Here is a 17,635-nt window from a genome sequence, read left to right on the forward strand (position 1 = left end):
CAAAAACCTTTGCTATTTTAATACTATAGGATCCCAGAAGCTAGAAATGGAAAAGCTATATCATTGTAGGCCACCATTCTACACTATCCCCATTCCAGGAGTAGGTCTTCTAGTGCCTGGTTGCTTCTAGATGATTATTCATCTTTAGATGGTAAATTCTTTGGGGTGAGGACCGTCCTTTCTGTTATATGTGTGTACGGCACCTACCACAATGGGACTGAGGCCTTTGGTGTCACTGCAGCACAAATAATAAAGAACAATTATGATATCCAATAGCAGAGAAGATTGTATGACAGGTCATTTAGTTTCAAAAAATGTCTAACTCCTTCCCTGGTAAACTGCAGAATTCCTCCCTTCAATACTTTACGGTCGTGTTTTGTTCAGCCCAATTTTAAATGACTCAAGCAATGAGGCTACCAACAACTTCCTGTGGAGAATTATTCCAAAGCCTAAGCGATCTCACCATGAGGAGGTTATTGCTGGTACTAGCATACCAAATTGTTTGTGTAGCTGCTACCAAGGACCAAATTCAGCCCTTGTGTAAAGTGGGCTAAGGCCCTGTGGAAATCACAATTTCACAGACTGAGCGGAAACCACAAAATTAGCCCAATACCACGATTTTTCCAACAGCGGGGAGACGGAAGCAGGCATCTGCATGCTGGTCTTGTGCTTTGTGTGGCTCTTAGTCCGTGGCAGCATCACATTGGAGCAGCAGTTCGGGGGGACTTGGCGGCCAGTTTTATGTGAGGCACAGTAGCCAGCACCACTGCCATTTGGAACATGAACAACCTGTGGCCTCAGCGGGAAGGTGGAAGCAGACATCCGCACATGCCAGTCTTGTGCTCTGTGTGACTTGTAGTGCATGTTCCAAGCAGCGGCCGCACTGGCTACTGTGCCTCGCATAAAACCGGCTGCCAAGTCCCCCCAAACAGCTGCTCTGACACGACACTGACATGTGCCAGGCATCACACTGAGTAGAAGACCAGAACACAAATGCCCATTTCTTCCTTCCCACTGAGGCCACAGCTGCTTGTGTTCCAAGTGATGGCAGCGCTGGCTACTGTGTCTCACATGCGTCCCCCACAAACTGCTCTTCCAATGTGATGCTGCGCACTAGCTGCGCTGAGCAGAAGACTGATGTGCACAGATGCTCACTTTTGCCTCCCCACCATTGAAAAAACTGCAGCACTTCACAAGGGACTCGGCTGCCATGCATGTTCTATGAAAATCAACACTTTATGCGTGGCACTACTGGGCATTTTCAAAAAAAGATCTCCGATTATAACAGGGCCTTAAGTATAACTATTAACTTCACTGTGTGCTGTACAGTTCCAAATCCATTGCTGGAAAGGTACAGATAATAATAATACATAATGAAACGATGCATGTTTAGATCCAGACTGAATTTGGCCTTGAGTATTTATCTGGATGGGTCTCATTTTCCCCTTGGAAGATTAGCATCCTCAATGGATGGCTTATGTGGCCACAGAGTGGCCTTAGCAGACTGGAAAAACCAGCCCCATATAGTTCCCACCATGCTGCATTTGATGCAATGTCAAGTGATTTTGTTGAATTTGACATGATACTTCCCTGAGACCTCAGATTAAGGTGCTCTGGATGCTACAGTTTAATCATGGTTATTGCTAGCATGATTTTGACTGTAGCGCAGACAGGACCAAAATGTCTTTAAATGAAGGACATTGTTTCTGAAGGAACTCTCTCCACTTACAGTCTCCTCTATCTGAGCAGCTTCACCATAGATATTTGCCACCAGGACTGTATTGCAGTTTCCCCCTGAAAAAGACAGCAAGGGGGAGGAATGTGACTTCCTCTGTGTTGGGTTCCTTCCTGGAGAATTTTACATTCTGTAGTGAGTGAAGAATGAAAGACACATCACGACTACAATGAACATTGCTAGTTTGTAATTTTTCCTTCAAGAAAACAGGAAGGGTTATCGGTGGTGAACATGAAAGATAATGTTCATAAGCAAGGTATGGAATGAGTTAATGGAACAGTCAATGTTCTGACTCCAGCCTTCTGGGTTAGTGCTAAGTATATGGCAATGCAAACTGTAAATGGTTGGAGTGGGGTAAAAGCTGAAAGGTGGGATTTTAAAAGCGCTCAGTGTTGGCCTCTCAACTTCTGCAGGGCTCAATGAGAGTTGATAGCACCTGCAGGATCAGAACTTTGAAAGGACTGTGGTGTGTTTTTAAAGTATTCTCAGCTGAGAAAAATTTAGTAACCTTTCTACTGGCTTGATCAGTATGAGGCTTGCGTGTACGTGCGCCTGATGTTTCATTAAGGTAAGAAAAACAGAAACCACTGCTAATTTTTCATATGTTAGACTATTAGGTGAGGGCTTGTCTCCACAGTGATTTAGCACATGGCCAGCCAGGGCATGAATCTATCGTGCACTGGCTTGCCAAGCACTAACTGGCCATGTGGACAATGCTAGAATGCACTGTAAATTCAGTACTGCACTTTGACATACTGCTGTTTGACATGGGCGCACATCACTGGAATGGTGAGTGATCTGGAAATCACTTTGCCTTGGTTTAGCTTGTTTGAAATGGTAGGCAGTCAAAGTGCACTATGGAACTTTTAGTGTGTTATAACAGGGTCCACAGGGCCACTTAGTGCACAGCAAGCTAGTGCGCTGTAGATTCACACTCTGGCTGGCCATGCATTAAATCGCTGTGTAGACAAGCCAACAGATTGACTGAGCATGTTTGGTCATGGCTTGATCTCCTCATGAGAACTGAAACCAAGATATTTTCTCATTCCTCTCTTCCGATTCCAGGTCCTTACCTAATGAATCCTTAAGGGCATGGGTGAGCTTGCTCTGCCGGAAGGGGACGTGGTCCCTCTTACGATCAGCCAGTGCAATGATAGCTTGCTCAAGGAATGACAAAGATTTGTTGATATACGTGGCTTCTTTCAGAACCTGCCCCTCAGACTGTAAGAAAGACCAAAAGACAAAAAGTTTCCACATGCATCTTTCTAGGTGAACTGCGAAATACAGTGTGTCCCTCACTGGGCTTACAGCTCTGATTGAAGTGGAGGATAAACGAGATGATGAGTCCAACACAGACTAACTATGAGATTCTAGATCCTGAAGGGCTTTCTGCAGTTTGAGAGCAAGTTCTTCAGGGCTGTGATTGGGCAATAACAAGTCTGCCAGAATATTGGCTTTCCTGGTTCTGAAAGGGGAAATCCTCTCTTTGTCACAAGGCTGCCTGGGGATTTCTTGCTCAACACAACATAGTATATCACAGGGGAGCAGTGAAAGTTTAAGTTGTTCCCTATTGTTTCAGAAAGGTGATTGCATCAGTCTCTATAGTATCACCAGAAGCAGAAGGATTTTTGCTTTCAGCGCAGTTGCAGAATGAAGCTGAATTACAAAGAGTTCCCAATAAGGCTGATGGCTCAGGCTCTTGCCTAGACTGAGCAATCACACTGTTGGAAGAAATGATCAAGCAGGAGACAGGTGCATGGAGGATGGAGTTTTGCACATTTGGACTTGATAAAAAGGTATTACAGCTACGGAAGATAACTGAGCATCCTCTGATGCTTTCATGGGGTAGAGATTTGTCATGGTTCCTCCCATCTACTGACCAGGGGTTTGATTCTTGTGTCAAGCATAGATCCTGAAAAATCTACAGCTCCACATGTGCAACTGTGGTAAGGAGATGCTGACGCATACTTAGGGATTAACAACTGAAGCGTACATCTAACACCAGAATCAAGCTCCTTCTCGTCCTGACACCAAATTCCCAGAAACAAGCTAGAATAAAATTCAGTCGGCTAAAGCGGAAATATAAATTATGTTTACTACCAGCCTCCTTTAGAGGTAAATGTTCAGTATGGCATAAAGGGAATTCAGTTTTGCTGTTTCCATTAACTGTAGTGGAAAAGTCCTCTGACTCCACATGCATCACTTTAACAATTGGACCCATCTCTTACAAAGAGCAAACATTTCCCCCCATCTGCTTACCCCAGTCTTCCCCACTCTCTCTGAACCTGCCAGATCCACTAGGTTCATTTTTGAAGCAGTGTATTTGGCATCTGACAAAATTCTGGAATGAGACTGGGGAAAAAAATGTATTTAACATTACACACAACAAGGTGGAAGTAGAGTACACATTTAAATTCCAAAGACCCCTAGATCTCTGAGCCCCCAGGAAACCTGCCAGCGGCCTTACCTCAATATAGATAGTGAATATGCAATGGGACCTGGATGAATTTTTATTCAGAGTATGTTCACCTATTATTCTGTTGGTCTCACCCTGAAAATGAAGTCAAAATTCAGGACATTATTTGTATTAAAAAATAAAATAAATACTAGTAGAATAAATACGAAAGGAAGACTATTAAAGTCACAGTTAAACAAACAATGCTTGTAACTTCAATATGTAGAGATAATAATAAAATTGGTCACTTATCCACAGCCTTCTATCTGAGGCACTCCCAACATCTGTCTATCCTAAGCATTTCTAGCATGGCTCTCAAAGCACACTGCAAATATTCCACTCATGAAGACAGGTAAGGGATCACTACTTATCTGTCATACTGCTTCTCTGAAGATTCCATATTAACTGGATTCCCATCCCTGGGGCTCAGGTTCCTAGTGTGAAAGGGGCCAGAGCTCCCCTAATCCTCAAAAAATGTGGCCCTTTGAGGAACAGCAGGCAAGACTTAGTGCGTCCATGCCTGGTTCAGTTCCTTGATAAGCATGAAGCAAAGATCTCCCCTAAGTGTAATAGACACCCAAGATTACTTATAGGATAGGAAGAGACCACAAGAAAATGCATCAGTCACTGAAAATGATGCTGTGACAGTCTGTGATGGTTGCAGTTCTGACAGGGAGCGTCACAGTGGAGCACGGTGAGAAAGGAACTGAAGTTCTAGAGGGCACCACTAAGGCACCTGTAGTTAGTCTCAAAAGGCGGCTGGCCTTTCTGTGTCTCAAAGCCTTTGAGAACGAGAGGAGTTCTGGCCTGCCTCATGGTAAGGAGTTGAGACCCCAAAACAGGAACCCAGTCAAGTTGGTATCTTTAGAGAAATGTTCTTATCCCTGTTTTACAGATGAGGAAATGGAAGCACAGAGATCAAAGGACAGATTTTTCAAAACTCAGCCTCCCTTCTTGTACCCCCAATTCGCAGGCACAAATAACTATGGGTGCTGTTTAGATCATTTTGATGTCTAAGTGCCTAGTTATCTCCATAAACTGCTCTGGCACTTCTCCTGACTCCCAGGTCTTGTGGTTAGCCGTATGTCTCCCGTTCTAGAAATCAAGAATGATTGTTACTAGTAACCCAGCTGACTACCCAGCCTGAGCTTCATCAGAACACCTGAACATAGTCTCAGCAATTGGAAAGCAAAAAAAGGAAGGGTTTAAGGGCTTTTCAGTTGTTGGTGAAACATGCTTTCTAGATATGGAGCTAACTGTTCAACTTACTCTTGTCCAAGCTAAGGCCCCTATGTGCAAAGTTGATGCAGATGTATGTATGCCTCCTAGTTTCACCTGCCCAGCTATCTGAGTGTCCCCTCTGCATGACTGCCTAGATGTAGGCATGCCATGACTGCCCCATCTATCTGTAGAAAGTGTCAATGGTAAGTGTCTTCACTTGCTATGGGAGAGTGTTGACAAGCATTTTTTCAAAAAGGAAAAACAACACGGTTCAGACATTGGTTCTGCTAACTAGGATATGTTACAGACTATCCTTTGCACTCTGCTTAACCTGCTCCTTGACTTCCTAAATGTGATCACCAGCACACTGAAAACAAGCCAGTTTGCACTCCCAGTCCTGTGCTGCTCTAGGGCTAGGGAGGCCCGCAGCATAATTTAGACAACCTTGGGAACCTGTCTAAGTTACAGCAGCCTCCCTGGCCTGCCCTATGGGCCACAGTGCTGCCTGGAATCTCCACAGCACTGTGTGATGCAGCCCCACCCCAGACACACCCCTTCCACCTTCAGCCTCACCACAGCACTGCCCATATACCAGGACTTGCAAGGGGGTTCTCAGACAGCAGACATATGCTGTTTTCCACAGTATCTGCACCACGGAATCCTCCCTGACAGGAACCAGGGGTTTTATGCCGGGACTGGAGAAGAAGTGAGGATCTCACCCTAAGAGTCATGACTTCCCATCTTCTGCTCTAACCCCAAGACAACTCTCCTTTCCTTAGCTAAATCAGCAAAAATAAATATAAAAAATAAGGATGAGAAATAATAGTGAGTCATTGTTTTATCTTGCCTCAAACAGGAGATTTAAAGCATCTTCCTCGTGGCTGGCTGGATAAATAGATAAGCCCTTCACAAAGACACCCTGGGGGTACTCCACTACAGCCATGTGAGTGTCACCGGACATGTCATGAGGCATAGTGGAGAGAAGGTCAAAGAGAGTCTCATTGTAGATTTCCAGGTAGGACATTCGGACAGTGATGGACTGATCAATGCGTTCTTCAACTGCCCTGAACACCTGCACAGATCATATGCTTGTCAATGACAGTCTGAATTCACAAACAAGGTTCCTATCAATTTGTGGCTTTTCAGGATGTGAATCACTATAAATTAGTCAGGTTTCAGAGTAGCAACCATGTTAGTCTGTATCCGAAAAAAGAACAGGAGTACTTGTGGCACCTTAGCGACTAACAAATATATTAGTTATATTATATTATACAGTGCTAATAAGCGATGGTCACATAAACACCACCCTATACCGGAAACCTATTGACCACTATACTTACCTACATGCCTCCAGCTTTCATTCAGACCACACCACACGATCCATTGTCTACAGCCAAGCTCTACAATACAACTGCATTTGCTCCAACCCCTCAGAGATCTTCTAGGTGTTTGTCTCTGTCTGTCTATCAAGCGTTCTTACAACTACAATACCCACCTGTTGAAGTGAAGAAACAGACTTACAGAGCCAGAAGAGTACCCAGAAGTCACCTACTACAGGACAGGCCCAACAAAGTAACAGAACACCACTAGCTGTCACCTTCAGCCCCCAACTAAACCTCTCCAGTGCATCATCAAGGATCTACAACCTACCCTGAAGGACGACCCATCACTCTCACAGATCTTGGGAGACAGGCCAGTCCTTGCTTACAGACAGCCCCCCAACCTGAAGCAAATACTCACCAGCAACCACACACCACACAACAGAACCACTAAACCAGGAACCTATCCTTGCAACAAAGCCCGTTGCCAACTGTGTCCACATATCTATTCAGGGGACACCATCATAGGGCCTAATCACATCAGTCACACTATCAGAGGCTCGTTCACCTGCACATCTACCAATGTGATATATGCCACCATGTGCTGCCAATGCCCCTCTGCCATGTACATTGGCCAAACCGGACAGTCTCTACGTAAAAGAATAAATGGACACAAATCAGACGCAAGAATTATAACATTCAAAAACCAGTCGGAGAACACTTCAATCTCTCTGGTCCCTCGCTTACAGACCTAAAAGTCGCAATATTACAACAAAAAACCTTCAAAAAGACTCCAACGAGATACTGCTGAATTGGAATTAATATGCAAACTGGACACCATTAAATTAGGCTTGAATAAAGACTGGGAGTGGATGTGTCATTACACAAAGTAAAACTATTTCCCCATTTTTATTTTTCCCCCTTACTGTTCCTCACACGTTCCTGTCAACTGCTGGAAATGGCCCATTTTGATTATCACTACAAAAAGTTTTTTTTCTCTCCTGCTGGTAAATAGCTCACCTTAACTGATCACTCTCGTTACAGTGTGTATGGTAACACCCATTGTTTCATGTTCTCTGTGTATATAAAATCTCCCTCCTGTATTTTCCAATGCATGCATCCGATGAAGTGGGCTGTAGCCCACGAAAGCTTATAGAATCATAGAATCATAGAATATCAGGGTTGGAAGGGACCCCAGAAGGTCATCTAGTCCAACCCCCTGCTCGAAGCAGGACCAATTCCCAGTTAAATCATCCCAGCCAGGGCTTTGTCAAGCCTGACCTTAAAAACCTCTAAGGAAGGAGATTCTACCACCTCCCTAGGTAACGCATTCCAGTGTTTCACCACCCTCTTAGTGAAAAAGTTTTTCCTAATATCCAATCTAAACCTCCCCCACTGCAACTTGAGACCATTACTCCTCGTTCTGTCATCTGCTACCATTGAGAACAGTCTAGAGCCATCCTCTTTGGAACCCCCTTTCAGGTAGTTGAAAGCAGCTATCAAATCCCCCCTCATTCTTCTCTTCTGCAGGCTAAACAATCCCAGCTCCCTCAGCCTCTCCTCATAAGTCATGTGTTCCAGTCCCCTAATCATTTTTGTTGCCCTTCGCTGGACTCTCTCCAATTTATCCACATCCTTCTTGAAGTGTGGGGCCCAAAACTGGACACAGTACTCCAGATGAAGCCTCACCAATGTCGAATAGAGGGGAACGATCACGTCCCTTGATCTGCTCGCTATGCCTCTACTTATACATCCCAAAATGCCATTGGCCTTCTTGGCAACAAGGGCACACTGCTGACTCATATCCAGCTTCTCGTCCACTGTCACCCCTAGGTCCTTTTCCGCAGAACTGCTGCCTAGCCATTCGGTCCCTAGTCTGTAGCTGTGCATTGGGTTCTTCCGTCCTAAGTGCAGGACCCTGCACTTATCCTTATTGAAGCTCATCAGATTTCTTTTGGCCCAATCCTCCAATTTGTCTAGGTCCCTCTGTATCCTATCCCTGCCCTCCAGCGTATCTACCACTCCTCCCAGTTTAGTATCATCCGCAAATTTGCTGAGAGTGCAATCCACACCATCCTCCAGATCATTTATGAAGATATTGAACAAAACCGGCCCCAGGACCGACCCCTGGGGCACTCCACTTGACATCGGCTGCCAACTAGACTAGCTATTCCTACCTACATGCCTCCAGCCTTCACCCTGACCACACCACATGATCCATTGTCCACAGCCAAGCTCTGCGATACAACCGCATTTGCTCCAACCTAAATTTTTATAAAATTTATAAATTATGCTCAAATATATTTGTTAGTCTCTAAGGTGCCACAAGTACTCCTGTTCTTTTTTTATAAATCAGTCAGTAAGTGTATGGCACACTCTCAGCAGGACTGCAGCGGCTCTAATAAGATTTTCAAAATTATTTTGGTTTTGAAAATATTATACCTTTAAAGGGATAGTGTCAAGGGTAGGAAGCCTAAAACAAGACTTTTCTGTGTTTTATCTAAACAATAAAGAACATTCCATTTGCTGGCTGAATTGCTTTTTTCTAATTGCACGAACAGCACTTACACTAACACCAAGGAATATAACTAGTAAGAAATTATTCGGGCGGGAGTTAAGGACAATATAACAATGAGCTAATCAGATCAGCTCTTTGTTGCAGGAATTGGTTCTTTTTTATGCTTGGAAAACACCTAACACAGCAGCTACTGGAAACAAATAATGCAGAACACCTTCCAGCTTTGGTTTGTGTAGGTTATGTCAGCCCTACACTCTGCTTTTCAGCTGTGCTTCTGGGAGCAGGCGCACAAGACTCTTCACCCAACAGAGTACCCTTTTGAGAGGTTAAGAAAGTTGCACATCATGACATCATGTTTATGTTGCAACAGGATGACATGTCCGCATATCACAATGCAACGTCATCACATTGCATTGAAATGTTACCACTCTCACGGCACAAGGTCACAGTGTTACAATGAAAAATCACAATGGAACATCAAGGTGCAACATAATGATGTTTTATTGTCCCACAACTTCTTTAAGGACCATATAATATCCATCTCCTGTTAAAATAAATTGGTGGTGACCATGTTTGGGGCGGTCAACACATTTCTTAGGACTGGGAGGATAACAGATGATATGACAGATGTACTAGTTTCTCCTTCTTCCCCTCCTTTCTAATTCAAATCTTTGGTACCTGCTGTATAGCTCGGGGTATGATTCCTCTATGCTTGTAGCTTTCAGTTGCTCCTGTCATGGTGTATGTTTTACCAGCTCCTGTTTGCCCATAGCACATAATAGTGCCTAGAAAAGTTTAAAGGAAAACAATAAATTCAGCAGGACTCATTCATTTCTCCAATGTAACATCAAAGGGACCTTATCCTCAGATGGGGAGCCCCACTATATCTTAAAATAACACATATCAATACAAAAATTACCATTATAGCCATTCAGAGCTTGGGATACCAAGTCCCTAGCTACTGCATCATAAACCGAATCCTGTGAGGCATTGTGAAGAACACCATCCAATTTAAAGGACCAATCAGTCTGCTTGTTATTGACGACTCCTTTCTTAATATCTCTCCTGATGTAAATATCTATGCTCTAAAAAGACAGAGATGAAGAATGTTGATGTGCTACAAGAGAGATTGGGCCAAAATCAGCCCCAGTGTAACTGCAGCAGGGTTATTGCTCATTTCTGCTACCATAACTTAAATCAGAATCTAAATCCATTATGCTCCTGATGTCTCTTGTTCCTTTACCTTGTTGTCTGGCCCATACTTGATCATGTCTTCAGGAAAATTAGCTGTTGGCTTGACTCGCACAAATGCATGTACTTTATTTTCTTTTGCACTCATTGTAACTAAAAGAAGGGGGGAAAGGGAAAATCAGGTTTACAAGAAAATACAGTGTTCTCTAAAATACAGTTAAAAGGCTGTCATCAGCAAAAGGTAGGCTGCAGTGTCATCAATTTTTAAAATAAACTGTTTACAAATGTTAAACTGTAGTTTCTAACTGGTTTATTAAGAGGAACTATAAGCACACATCTAGCCTAAGCAGGGAAATTTTTAAAGTCAGAAAAGTGAACATGTAAAAATAGAACATGCAAAAACCTTCTTAGTCATTACAATTTCTTCTTGTGTATCTGAGTCCTAGTTATTTACTGACACAAACAAGCTTCTCTTCCTGCTAGTCCTGCAGAACAAAACAGCTATAGGAGAATGAGATGGATTCTATTCTGCCTCATGCATCATCAGTGCAACTCTCAGCTAATGGCTGGATTCTGCTCTCTGATACAAATCTGGTAGAAAACCGTTGACATTGATGCAGTTACGCCAGCTTGACAGTGGTGTACCTGAGTGCAGAATTTGGCCCTAGGTTCTGTCAGCAAACTTTTGATCAGTCGTGAATTGAGAGGCAGGGAGAGACCAGCTTGATTTTCAGATCCCAAGAGGAATAAGTGATGCTGACAGCTGGAAAAATAATCTTTTCACCTGTAAACAGAGCACTGGAAGTCACTGAGTATAAATGCAAAGACCCAACCATGTAATTCTTACAGTAACAGGAGGATGCGTTAAAGGCGCAGTGCTACCGCAGCAACAATTTAGCCACAAAGTTTTAATGAAAATGTTTTACATCAGACATAGGATTTTGTGATCCATGGACAAAAGCTGCTATATTATTCATTCATTATTATGATGATGATTTCACTATGACACCCAGATTCTCTGATTAAGATTATGGCCACTTTGTGCTAAGCATTTTACAGAGAGATAAATGTGGTCCTGCCCCAAAGAGCCTGCAATCTGAGAGTTGCCTTAACTTGTGCTTCAACTAGCATGGGCACTGTGGGCCTTGAGCAAAAGGGAATAATTCAGAATAACTAGGAATGCTCTGGCCACACCACCTCCTGCTCCCACCTATTCATGGACTATCCCAAAACAGCCCCCTTTGTAGGGGGTCTTAGCCTCCCAGGGGCATAGATAGCACAAAGTGGCCATTACACAGGGTGAATACCCCTGGGGTGTTGTATGTTAGCATATCAGCTTTCTAGGGTGATTATTTGTTTATTGTTCACCTAAGATCAAATTACCTGACACAGGGTTACAACATCACTGTTACCATGTAGAACAAGGCTCTGCATTCCTTACGCTGCTTCAAGTGATTTATTATCCATCTGATTCATTTTTAAATGAATAAAAAAATATAGACATTTCTTTGTCTCATGATCACTGAAAAGCACCTTTCTTGTGAGGCTCTCAAAGCACTTTACAAACAATCTGAATGGCTCAAGAAACACAACCCAGGGCATGTATGTGTATTCATTTCATATGAGGGGGATTTCTCTTTAATTGTACCTAATTATTCCCTTGTCATTTTCCTTGGCTCTTTGGTTTTGCACAATTCTGCATCCTGGTTCTTTCTGCCTAGAGTTTGGTAATGGTTGGATGCAAATGCTTTTGGTGTGAACTCCTAAAATAGAGGACTTCTGGAAGGTCAAATTCTAGTTTCAATTAACTGTCTCTTAATGCACCAAATGACAATATTCTTTTCATTCAGATTCCTCCTTAAAACTAAGCGAGGCCCAAACCTGGAACCCTGAAACCAAATCCAATAGGATTTTTTGGAATGGGGATCAGATCCAAACACACCACTACAACCGTGTTTCCAAACTGGATCCCAAAAAGAAAGATGAGTGTGTTTTTTGGCTCTGGTTTAAATATGGCAGAAATATCATGAAAAAACCTATTTTTGTCAAATTTTAGCACAAGATATTGAAAATCTCACAAGAATAGCTGATTTTCAAGAATTTAAAATGACCCAATCCAAACCCAGTTCAGTTTAGATCCCAAACTCCGAACATAATCTGGATCCAAACACCTCAAGATTTCCTTCTTTATCAATACTCCAGCATAGAGGGTTATTAAACCCTTTACATTGCATCGACCGATGACCATAGTGTGGTGGTATGTCAGGCACGGTGTCTAATTCATACTGTTAATCTAATTTAGGATACAATCCTGTGAGCCTGAGATGCACAAAACTCCCACAGGACTCAATGACAGTTTCACCAACTAAGGACTTGCAAGGATAGACCCTTAAATTGGAAAATTCTTACCATCTCATCAGACTCATGATACTCACCAGCTAATACAGATAATAGCTTTTGGGGACACCTGGAGGAGATTAAACAGATATACATGAATATGCAGTTTCTATGTTATTACTTTAAAATGTATTTAGTGCTAGTGAAAGACTGATGGTCCTGGAGAGTGAAGTCCTTTCTTTATCCAGAGAACAGGTACAGTTCAGGTAGTGGTACTGTAATCTTTCACAGTACCACAGCAATAGGCTTCTACCTGGACAAGAAGGTTGTGAGGATAGGTGCACTGTTTCTTTAAAGCTGTAGCAAGAAGCCAGGCAGGAAGAGGGAGCTGGAGAAGGTTCTAAGCAGAAGCTCTAAGGTGAAGCACAGAGAGGAAGAGAATTGCCTTGGGGCTAATGCAATTTTCCTTATTCTAATAAAATTCCTTGTTCAGTGTTAGAAGAAAGTGACTCCTGTGATTCTTTATCATTGACAGGAAGTTTTCAGCTATGGATAAGAAAGGGAGTTCAGTCTCCATAGCCCATTCAGTCCTTGGCCTTTCTGCTGTGACTGCAAGAAGGATGCCAATTAGTGTCAGTTGTGATGGTTGTTTTTGCCACATGGGCATCTATCCGGTGGATTGAGATCCACCGAAGTCATTCCACACAGGCCACCAAACAGCCTTTCAGCTTTGCCAGCAATCACTCACTCAGACAGGTTTTAACCAGTGGCCTAGAAGTGCAAGGCTCCATAGTCCATTACCAATCTCCCAAGCCATGCAGTCAACCAGATTTTTTAAATGTCTGGGACATGGTTACAGAGACAATGGTGACACAGGGCTGTGGAGTTAGAGATGGCATGAGGATCGTTGGGATGTGGGTACAGAAATGGAGGTGATGCAGGGATGAGAACATGAGGATGCAGGAGCCATGGCAATGTGAGATCAGGGACAGCTGATACATTGGGGATGGAGGCAGAGATGATACAGGGATGAGGATGGTGGTGACATAGGAGCAATGGTAATATGAGATAGGAGATGGCTGGGACATGGGGAAGAAGATGGTGTGATCGAGCAAGTGAGGTTGGACGAGGTGATGATGAGGGGTTGGTTGGGATGTGTGGGTGGTGGTCATGCAGAGACAGTGAGATGCACAGACAGTGGCAACACAGGGATGGCTGGGATGAGGGATCAAAACCAGTAGCAATACACGGATAGGTGGGAGTGGGGCTGGTGGTGGTGATACAGAGATGGTTGGGATGTGGGGACGGAGATGGGAATAGCTGAGATTAGGACAGTGGGGAAGTGGAGGCAATAATTGTGATGGCTGAGAGGTGGGGATGGTGACAGGGGACAGGGATGGCTGCGGGGATGGGAACAGTGACAGGGAGACGGGGATGAGGACAGGGAGACAGGGTGGGGACAGGATGGGGGTGGCTAGGAGATGGGGATGGGGTCGGTGACAGGGATGGCAAGGTGGTGGAGTTGGGATGGGGATGACAACAGAGGGATGGGGATGGCTGGGAGGTAGGGATGAAGCTGAGGGGATAGGGACAGGGAGAGGGGACAGGGGATAGGAAGAGGAGGCTGGGGAAGTTGGGAGGTGAGGACGGAGGAATGGGGAGGATAGGGAGGGGGGAGGGGGAAATGGGGAGAGGGGAAGGGGCCGGGGGAATGGGGAGAAGGCCGGGGGACGGGAAGGAGGCTGGGAAAGGGGGCGCTGGGAGGTGAGGACGAGGGGGATGTGAGGGGATGGAGAGAGGGGAAGGGGGCTGGGGAGAGGGGCCGGGGGATGGGAAGAGGAGGCTGGGGAAGGGGGCACTGGGAGGTGAGGATGGGGGAATTGGGGGGATGGGGAAAGGGGAAGGGGGATGGGAAGAGGAGGCTGGGGATGGGGGCGCTGGGAGAGGGGCCGGGGGGAACGGGTGGGGGATGGAGAGACGGGATGGGGAAAGGGGCTGGGGGGAATTGAGGAGATGGGGAGAGGGGAGGGGGATGGGGAGATGGGAAGGGAAGAGGGGGAGGGGCCGGGGAGGGGGATGGGAAGACGGGACGGGGAGAGGAGGGGATGGGGAGATGGGAAGGGGGGAGGGGGAGGAAGGAGTTGGGGGGGAGGGGGATGGGGAGACGGGGAGGGGAAGGGAGGGGCCGGGGGGAATTTGGGGGATGGGGAGACGGGGAGAGGGAGAGGGGCCGGGCAGGGGGATGGAGAGGAGGGGAGGGGGCCGGGGGGAATTTGGGGGATGGGGAGACGGGACGGGGAGGGGAGAGGGGCCGGGCGATGGGGAGACGGGGAGGGGAAGGGAGGGGCCGGGCAGGGGGATGGAGAGGAGGGGAGGGGGCCGGGGGGAATTTGGGGGATGGGGAGACGGGGAGAGGGAGAGGGGCCGGGCAGGGGGATGGAGAGGAGGGGAGGGGGCCGGGGGGAATTTGGGGGATGGGGAGACGGGACGGGGAGGGGAGAGGGAGAGGGGCCGGGCAGGGGGATGGGGAGACGGGGAGGGGAAGGGAGGGGCCGGGCAGGGGGATGGAGAGGAGGGGAGGGGGCCGGGGGGAATTTGGGGGATGGGGAGACGGGGAGGGGAGGGGACCGGGGGAATTGGGGGGATGGGGAGACGGGGAGAGGGGCCGGGCAGGGGGATGCGGAGACGGGGAGGGGAGGGGACCGGGGGATGGGGAGACGGGGAGAGGGGCCGGGCAGGGGGATGCGGAGACGGGGAGGGGAGGGGACCGGGGGATGGGGAGACGGGGAGGGGAGGGGACCGGGGGAATTGGGGGGATGGGGAGACGGGGAGGGGAGGGGACCGGGGGAATTGGGGGGATGGGGAGACGGGGAGGGGAGGGGACCGGGGGAATTGGGGGGATGGGGAGACGGGGAGGGGAGGGGACCGGGGGAATTGGGGGGATGGGGAGACGGGGAGAGGGGCCGGGCAGGGGGATGGAGAGGAGGGGAGGGGGCCGGGGGGAATTTGGGGGATGGGGAGACGGGGAGGGGAGGGGACCGGGGGAATTGGGGGGATGGGGAGACGGGGAGAGGGGCCGGGCAGGGGGATGCGGAGACGGGGAGGGGAGGGGACCGGGGGAATTGGGGGGATGGGGAGACGGGACGGGGAGAGGGGGAAGGCCCGTGCAGCACCAGGCAGGGGCCCGGGCACCCGGTACTGAACTGGGACCGGCCGCTCTTCCCGCCGCTGCCAGCTCCCGCCGCGCCGCAGGCTCCGGGGCGCGGCTGGGGCCGGGGGTGTACACACCGTTACCATGACTACCGCCACTTCCCACCACGTCCGGAAGTGCTGCGGGAGAAGGCGGAAGCGAGGGGAGGCCGTTTCCGGCGGGGGCCCGCGGGCTCTGGTTGGCTACGGCGGCCGGGAGGGGCCAGCGCGGCGCTGGAGCGGACGGCGGCGCCTCTCTCCTCGCGCCTTGCCCTCGCTGCGGCGGCCGGGGCCCGGGCAGGCGCGCGGGGAAGATGCTGGAGGCGGCGGCCGAGCCGGAGCTGGACCCCGAGGACCTGGTGCATTTCTCGGTGGGGGACCTGCCCAGCCGCGGCTACGGGGTGATGGGCGAGATCCGGAGGCAGGGCAAGCTCTGCGACGTGACCCTCAAGGTACCGGGGCGGCGACCGGCCGGGGGGAGCCCCGAGGGGGGGCCCGATGGGGGGGGGGCGCATGGGATGGGGGGGAGCCCCGCCGGGGGGGGAGTGTGACACGGGGGGGGAGTGTGACATGGGATGGGGGGATGGGGCGGGGAACGGGATGCGGAGCTGTGAGGGTCGTGGGGCGATGGGATGGGGGGGCCCGATGTGCGGGGGGGGTGACACGGGATGGGGCGGGGAACGGGATGCGGAGCTGTGAGGGTCGTGGGGCGATGGGATGGGGGGGCCCGATGTGTGTGGGGGGGGTGACACGGGATGGGGCGGGGAACGGGATGCGGAGCTGTGAGGGTCGTGGGGCGATGGGATGGGGGGCCCGATGTGTGTGTGGGGGGAATGACACGGGATGGGGCGGGGAACGGGATGCGGAGCTGTGAGGGTCGTGGGGCGATGGGATGGGGGGCCCGATGTGTGTGGGGGAATGACACGGGATGGGGCGGGGAACGGGATGCGGAGCTGTGAGGATGGGGGGGGCCCGATGTGCGGTGGGGGAGTGTGACACGGGGGGGGGGGGGGAGTGTGACACGGGATGGGGCGGGGAACGGGATGCGGAGCTGTGAGGATGGGGGGGGGCCCGATGTGCGGTGGGGGAGTGTGACACGGGGGGGGGGGGGGGAGTGTGACACGGGATGGGGCGGGGAACGGGATGCGGAGCTGTGAGGGTCGTGGGGCGATGGGATGGGGGGGCCCGATGTGGGGGGGGGGTGACACGGGATGGGGCGGGGAATGGGATGCGGAGCTGTGAGGGTCGTGGGGCGATGGGATGGGGGGCCCGATGTGGGGGGGGGAATGACACGGGATGGGGCGGGGAACGGGATGCGGAGCTGTGAGGATGGGGGGGGCCCGATGTGCGGGGGGGAGTGTGACACGGGGGGGGGGGAGTGTGACACGGGATGGGGCGGGGAACGGGATGCGGAGCTGTGAGGGTCGTGGGGCGATGGGATGGGGGGGCCCGATGTGTGGGGGGGGAATGACACGGGATGGGGCGGGGAACGGGATGCGGAGCTGTGAGGGTCGTGGGGCGATGGGATGGGGGGGCCCGATGTGCGGGGGGGGGTGACACGGGATGGGGCGGGGAACGGGATGCGGAGCTGTGAGGGTCGTGGGGCGATGGGATGGGGGGGCCCGATGTGCGGGGGGGGGTGACACGGGATGGGGCGGGGAACGGGATGC

At 49.2% G+C, this 17,635-nt stretch overlaps 2 protein-coding genes and 1 long non-coding RNA gene across 13 annotated transcripts in view; 1 reads left to right on the forward strand and 2 right to left on the reverse strand.

Annotated features, from left to right (window-relative positions):
• Positions 1 to 11,174, reverse strand: part of KIF9 (kinesin family member 9) — a 44,180-nt gene extending 33,006 nt beyond the window's left edge. For 5 of the 10 annotated variants that reach the window (XR_012157667.1, XM_073334866.2, XM_073334864.2 and 2 more), the window contains exons 1-9: positions 11,085 to 11,174; positions 10,492 to 10,592; positions 10,168 to 10,333; positions 9,927 to 10,033; positions 6,259 to 6,483; positions 4,203 to 4,286; positions 3,995 to 4,087; positions 2,809 to 2,956; positions 1,730 to 1,794 (exon numbers count right to left, since the gene is read on the reverse strand). Coding sequence is in view for 8 of the 10 variants with exons in the window: in XM_073334866.2 (XP_073190967.1) it covers positions 1,730 to 1,794; positions 2,809 to 2,956; positions 3,995 to 4,087; positions 4,203 to 4,286; positions 6,259 to 6,483; positions 9,927 to 10,033; positions 10,168 to 10,333; positions 10,492 to 10,587 (984 nt within the window). In the remaining 2 variants the exon portion in view is untranslated. Of the gene's footprint in view, positions 1 to 1,729; positions 1,795 to 2,808; positions 2,957 to 3,994; positions 4,088 to 4,202; positions 4,287 to 6,258; positions 6,484 to 9,926; positions 10,034 to 10,167; positions 10,334 to 10,491; positions 10,593 to 11,084 lie in introns of those variants that run through there. The other 5 variants (XR_012157668.1, XM_073334876.1, XM_073334868.2 and 2 more) reach the window with 4 other exon arrangements.
• On the reverse strand, positions 11,168 to 16,157 carry LOC140907889 (uncharacterized). The gene is made up of 3 exons (XR_012157669.1): positions 16,065 to 16,157; positions 12,875 to 12,906; positions 11,168 to 11,223 (listed from the first exon to the last, which is right to left on the reverse strand). It is a non-coding gene; the product is annotated as an uncharacterized LOC140907889 (long non-coding RNA).
• The window catches only part of KLHL18 (kelch like family member 18), a 37,485-nt gene continuing 35,993 nt past the window's right edge, over positions 16,144 to 17,635 (forward strand). For both annotated transcript variants that reach the window (XM_073334878.2, XM_073334879.2), the window contains exon 1: positions 16,144 to 16,417. In XM_073334878.2, the coding sequence (XP_073190979.1) occupies positions 16,280 to 16,417 (138 nt within the window). In that variant the 5' untranslated portion in view covers positions 16,144 to 16,279. The remainder of the gene's footprint in view (positions 16,418 to 17,635) is intronic.

This window comes from Lepidochelys kempii, chromosome 2 (genome assembly GCF_965140285.1).
Source record: "Lepidochelys kempii isolate rLepKem1 chromosome 2, rLepKem1.hap1, whole genome shotgun sequence".
In the NCBI taxonomy this organism is placed as follows: Eukaryota; Metazoa; Chordata; order Testudines; family Cheloniidae; genus Lepidochelys; species Lepidochelys kempii.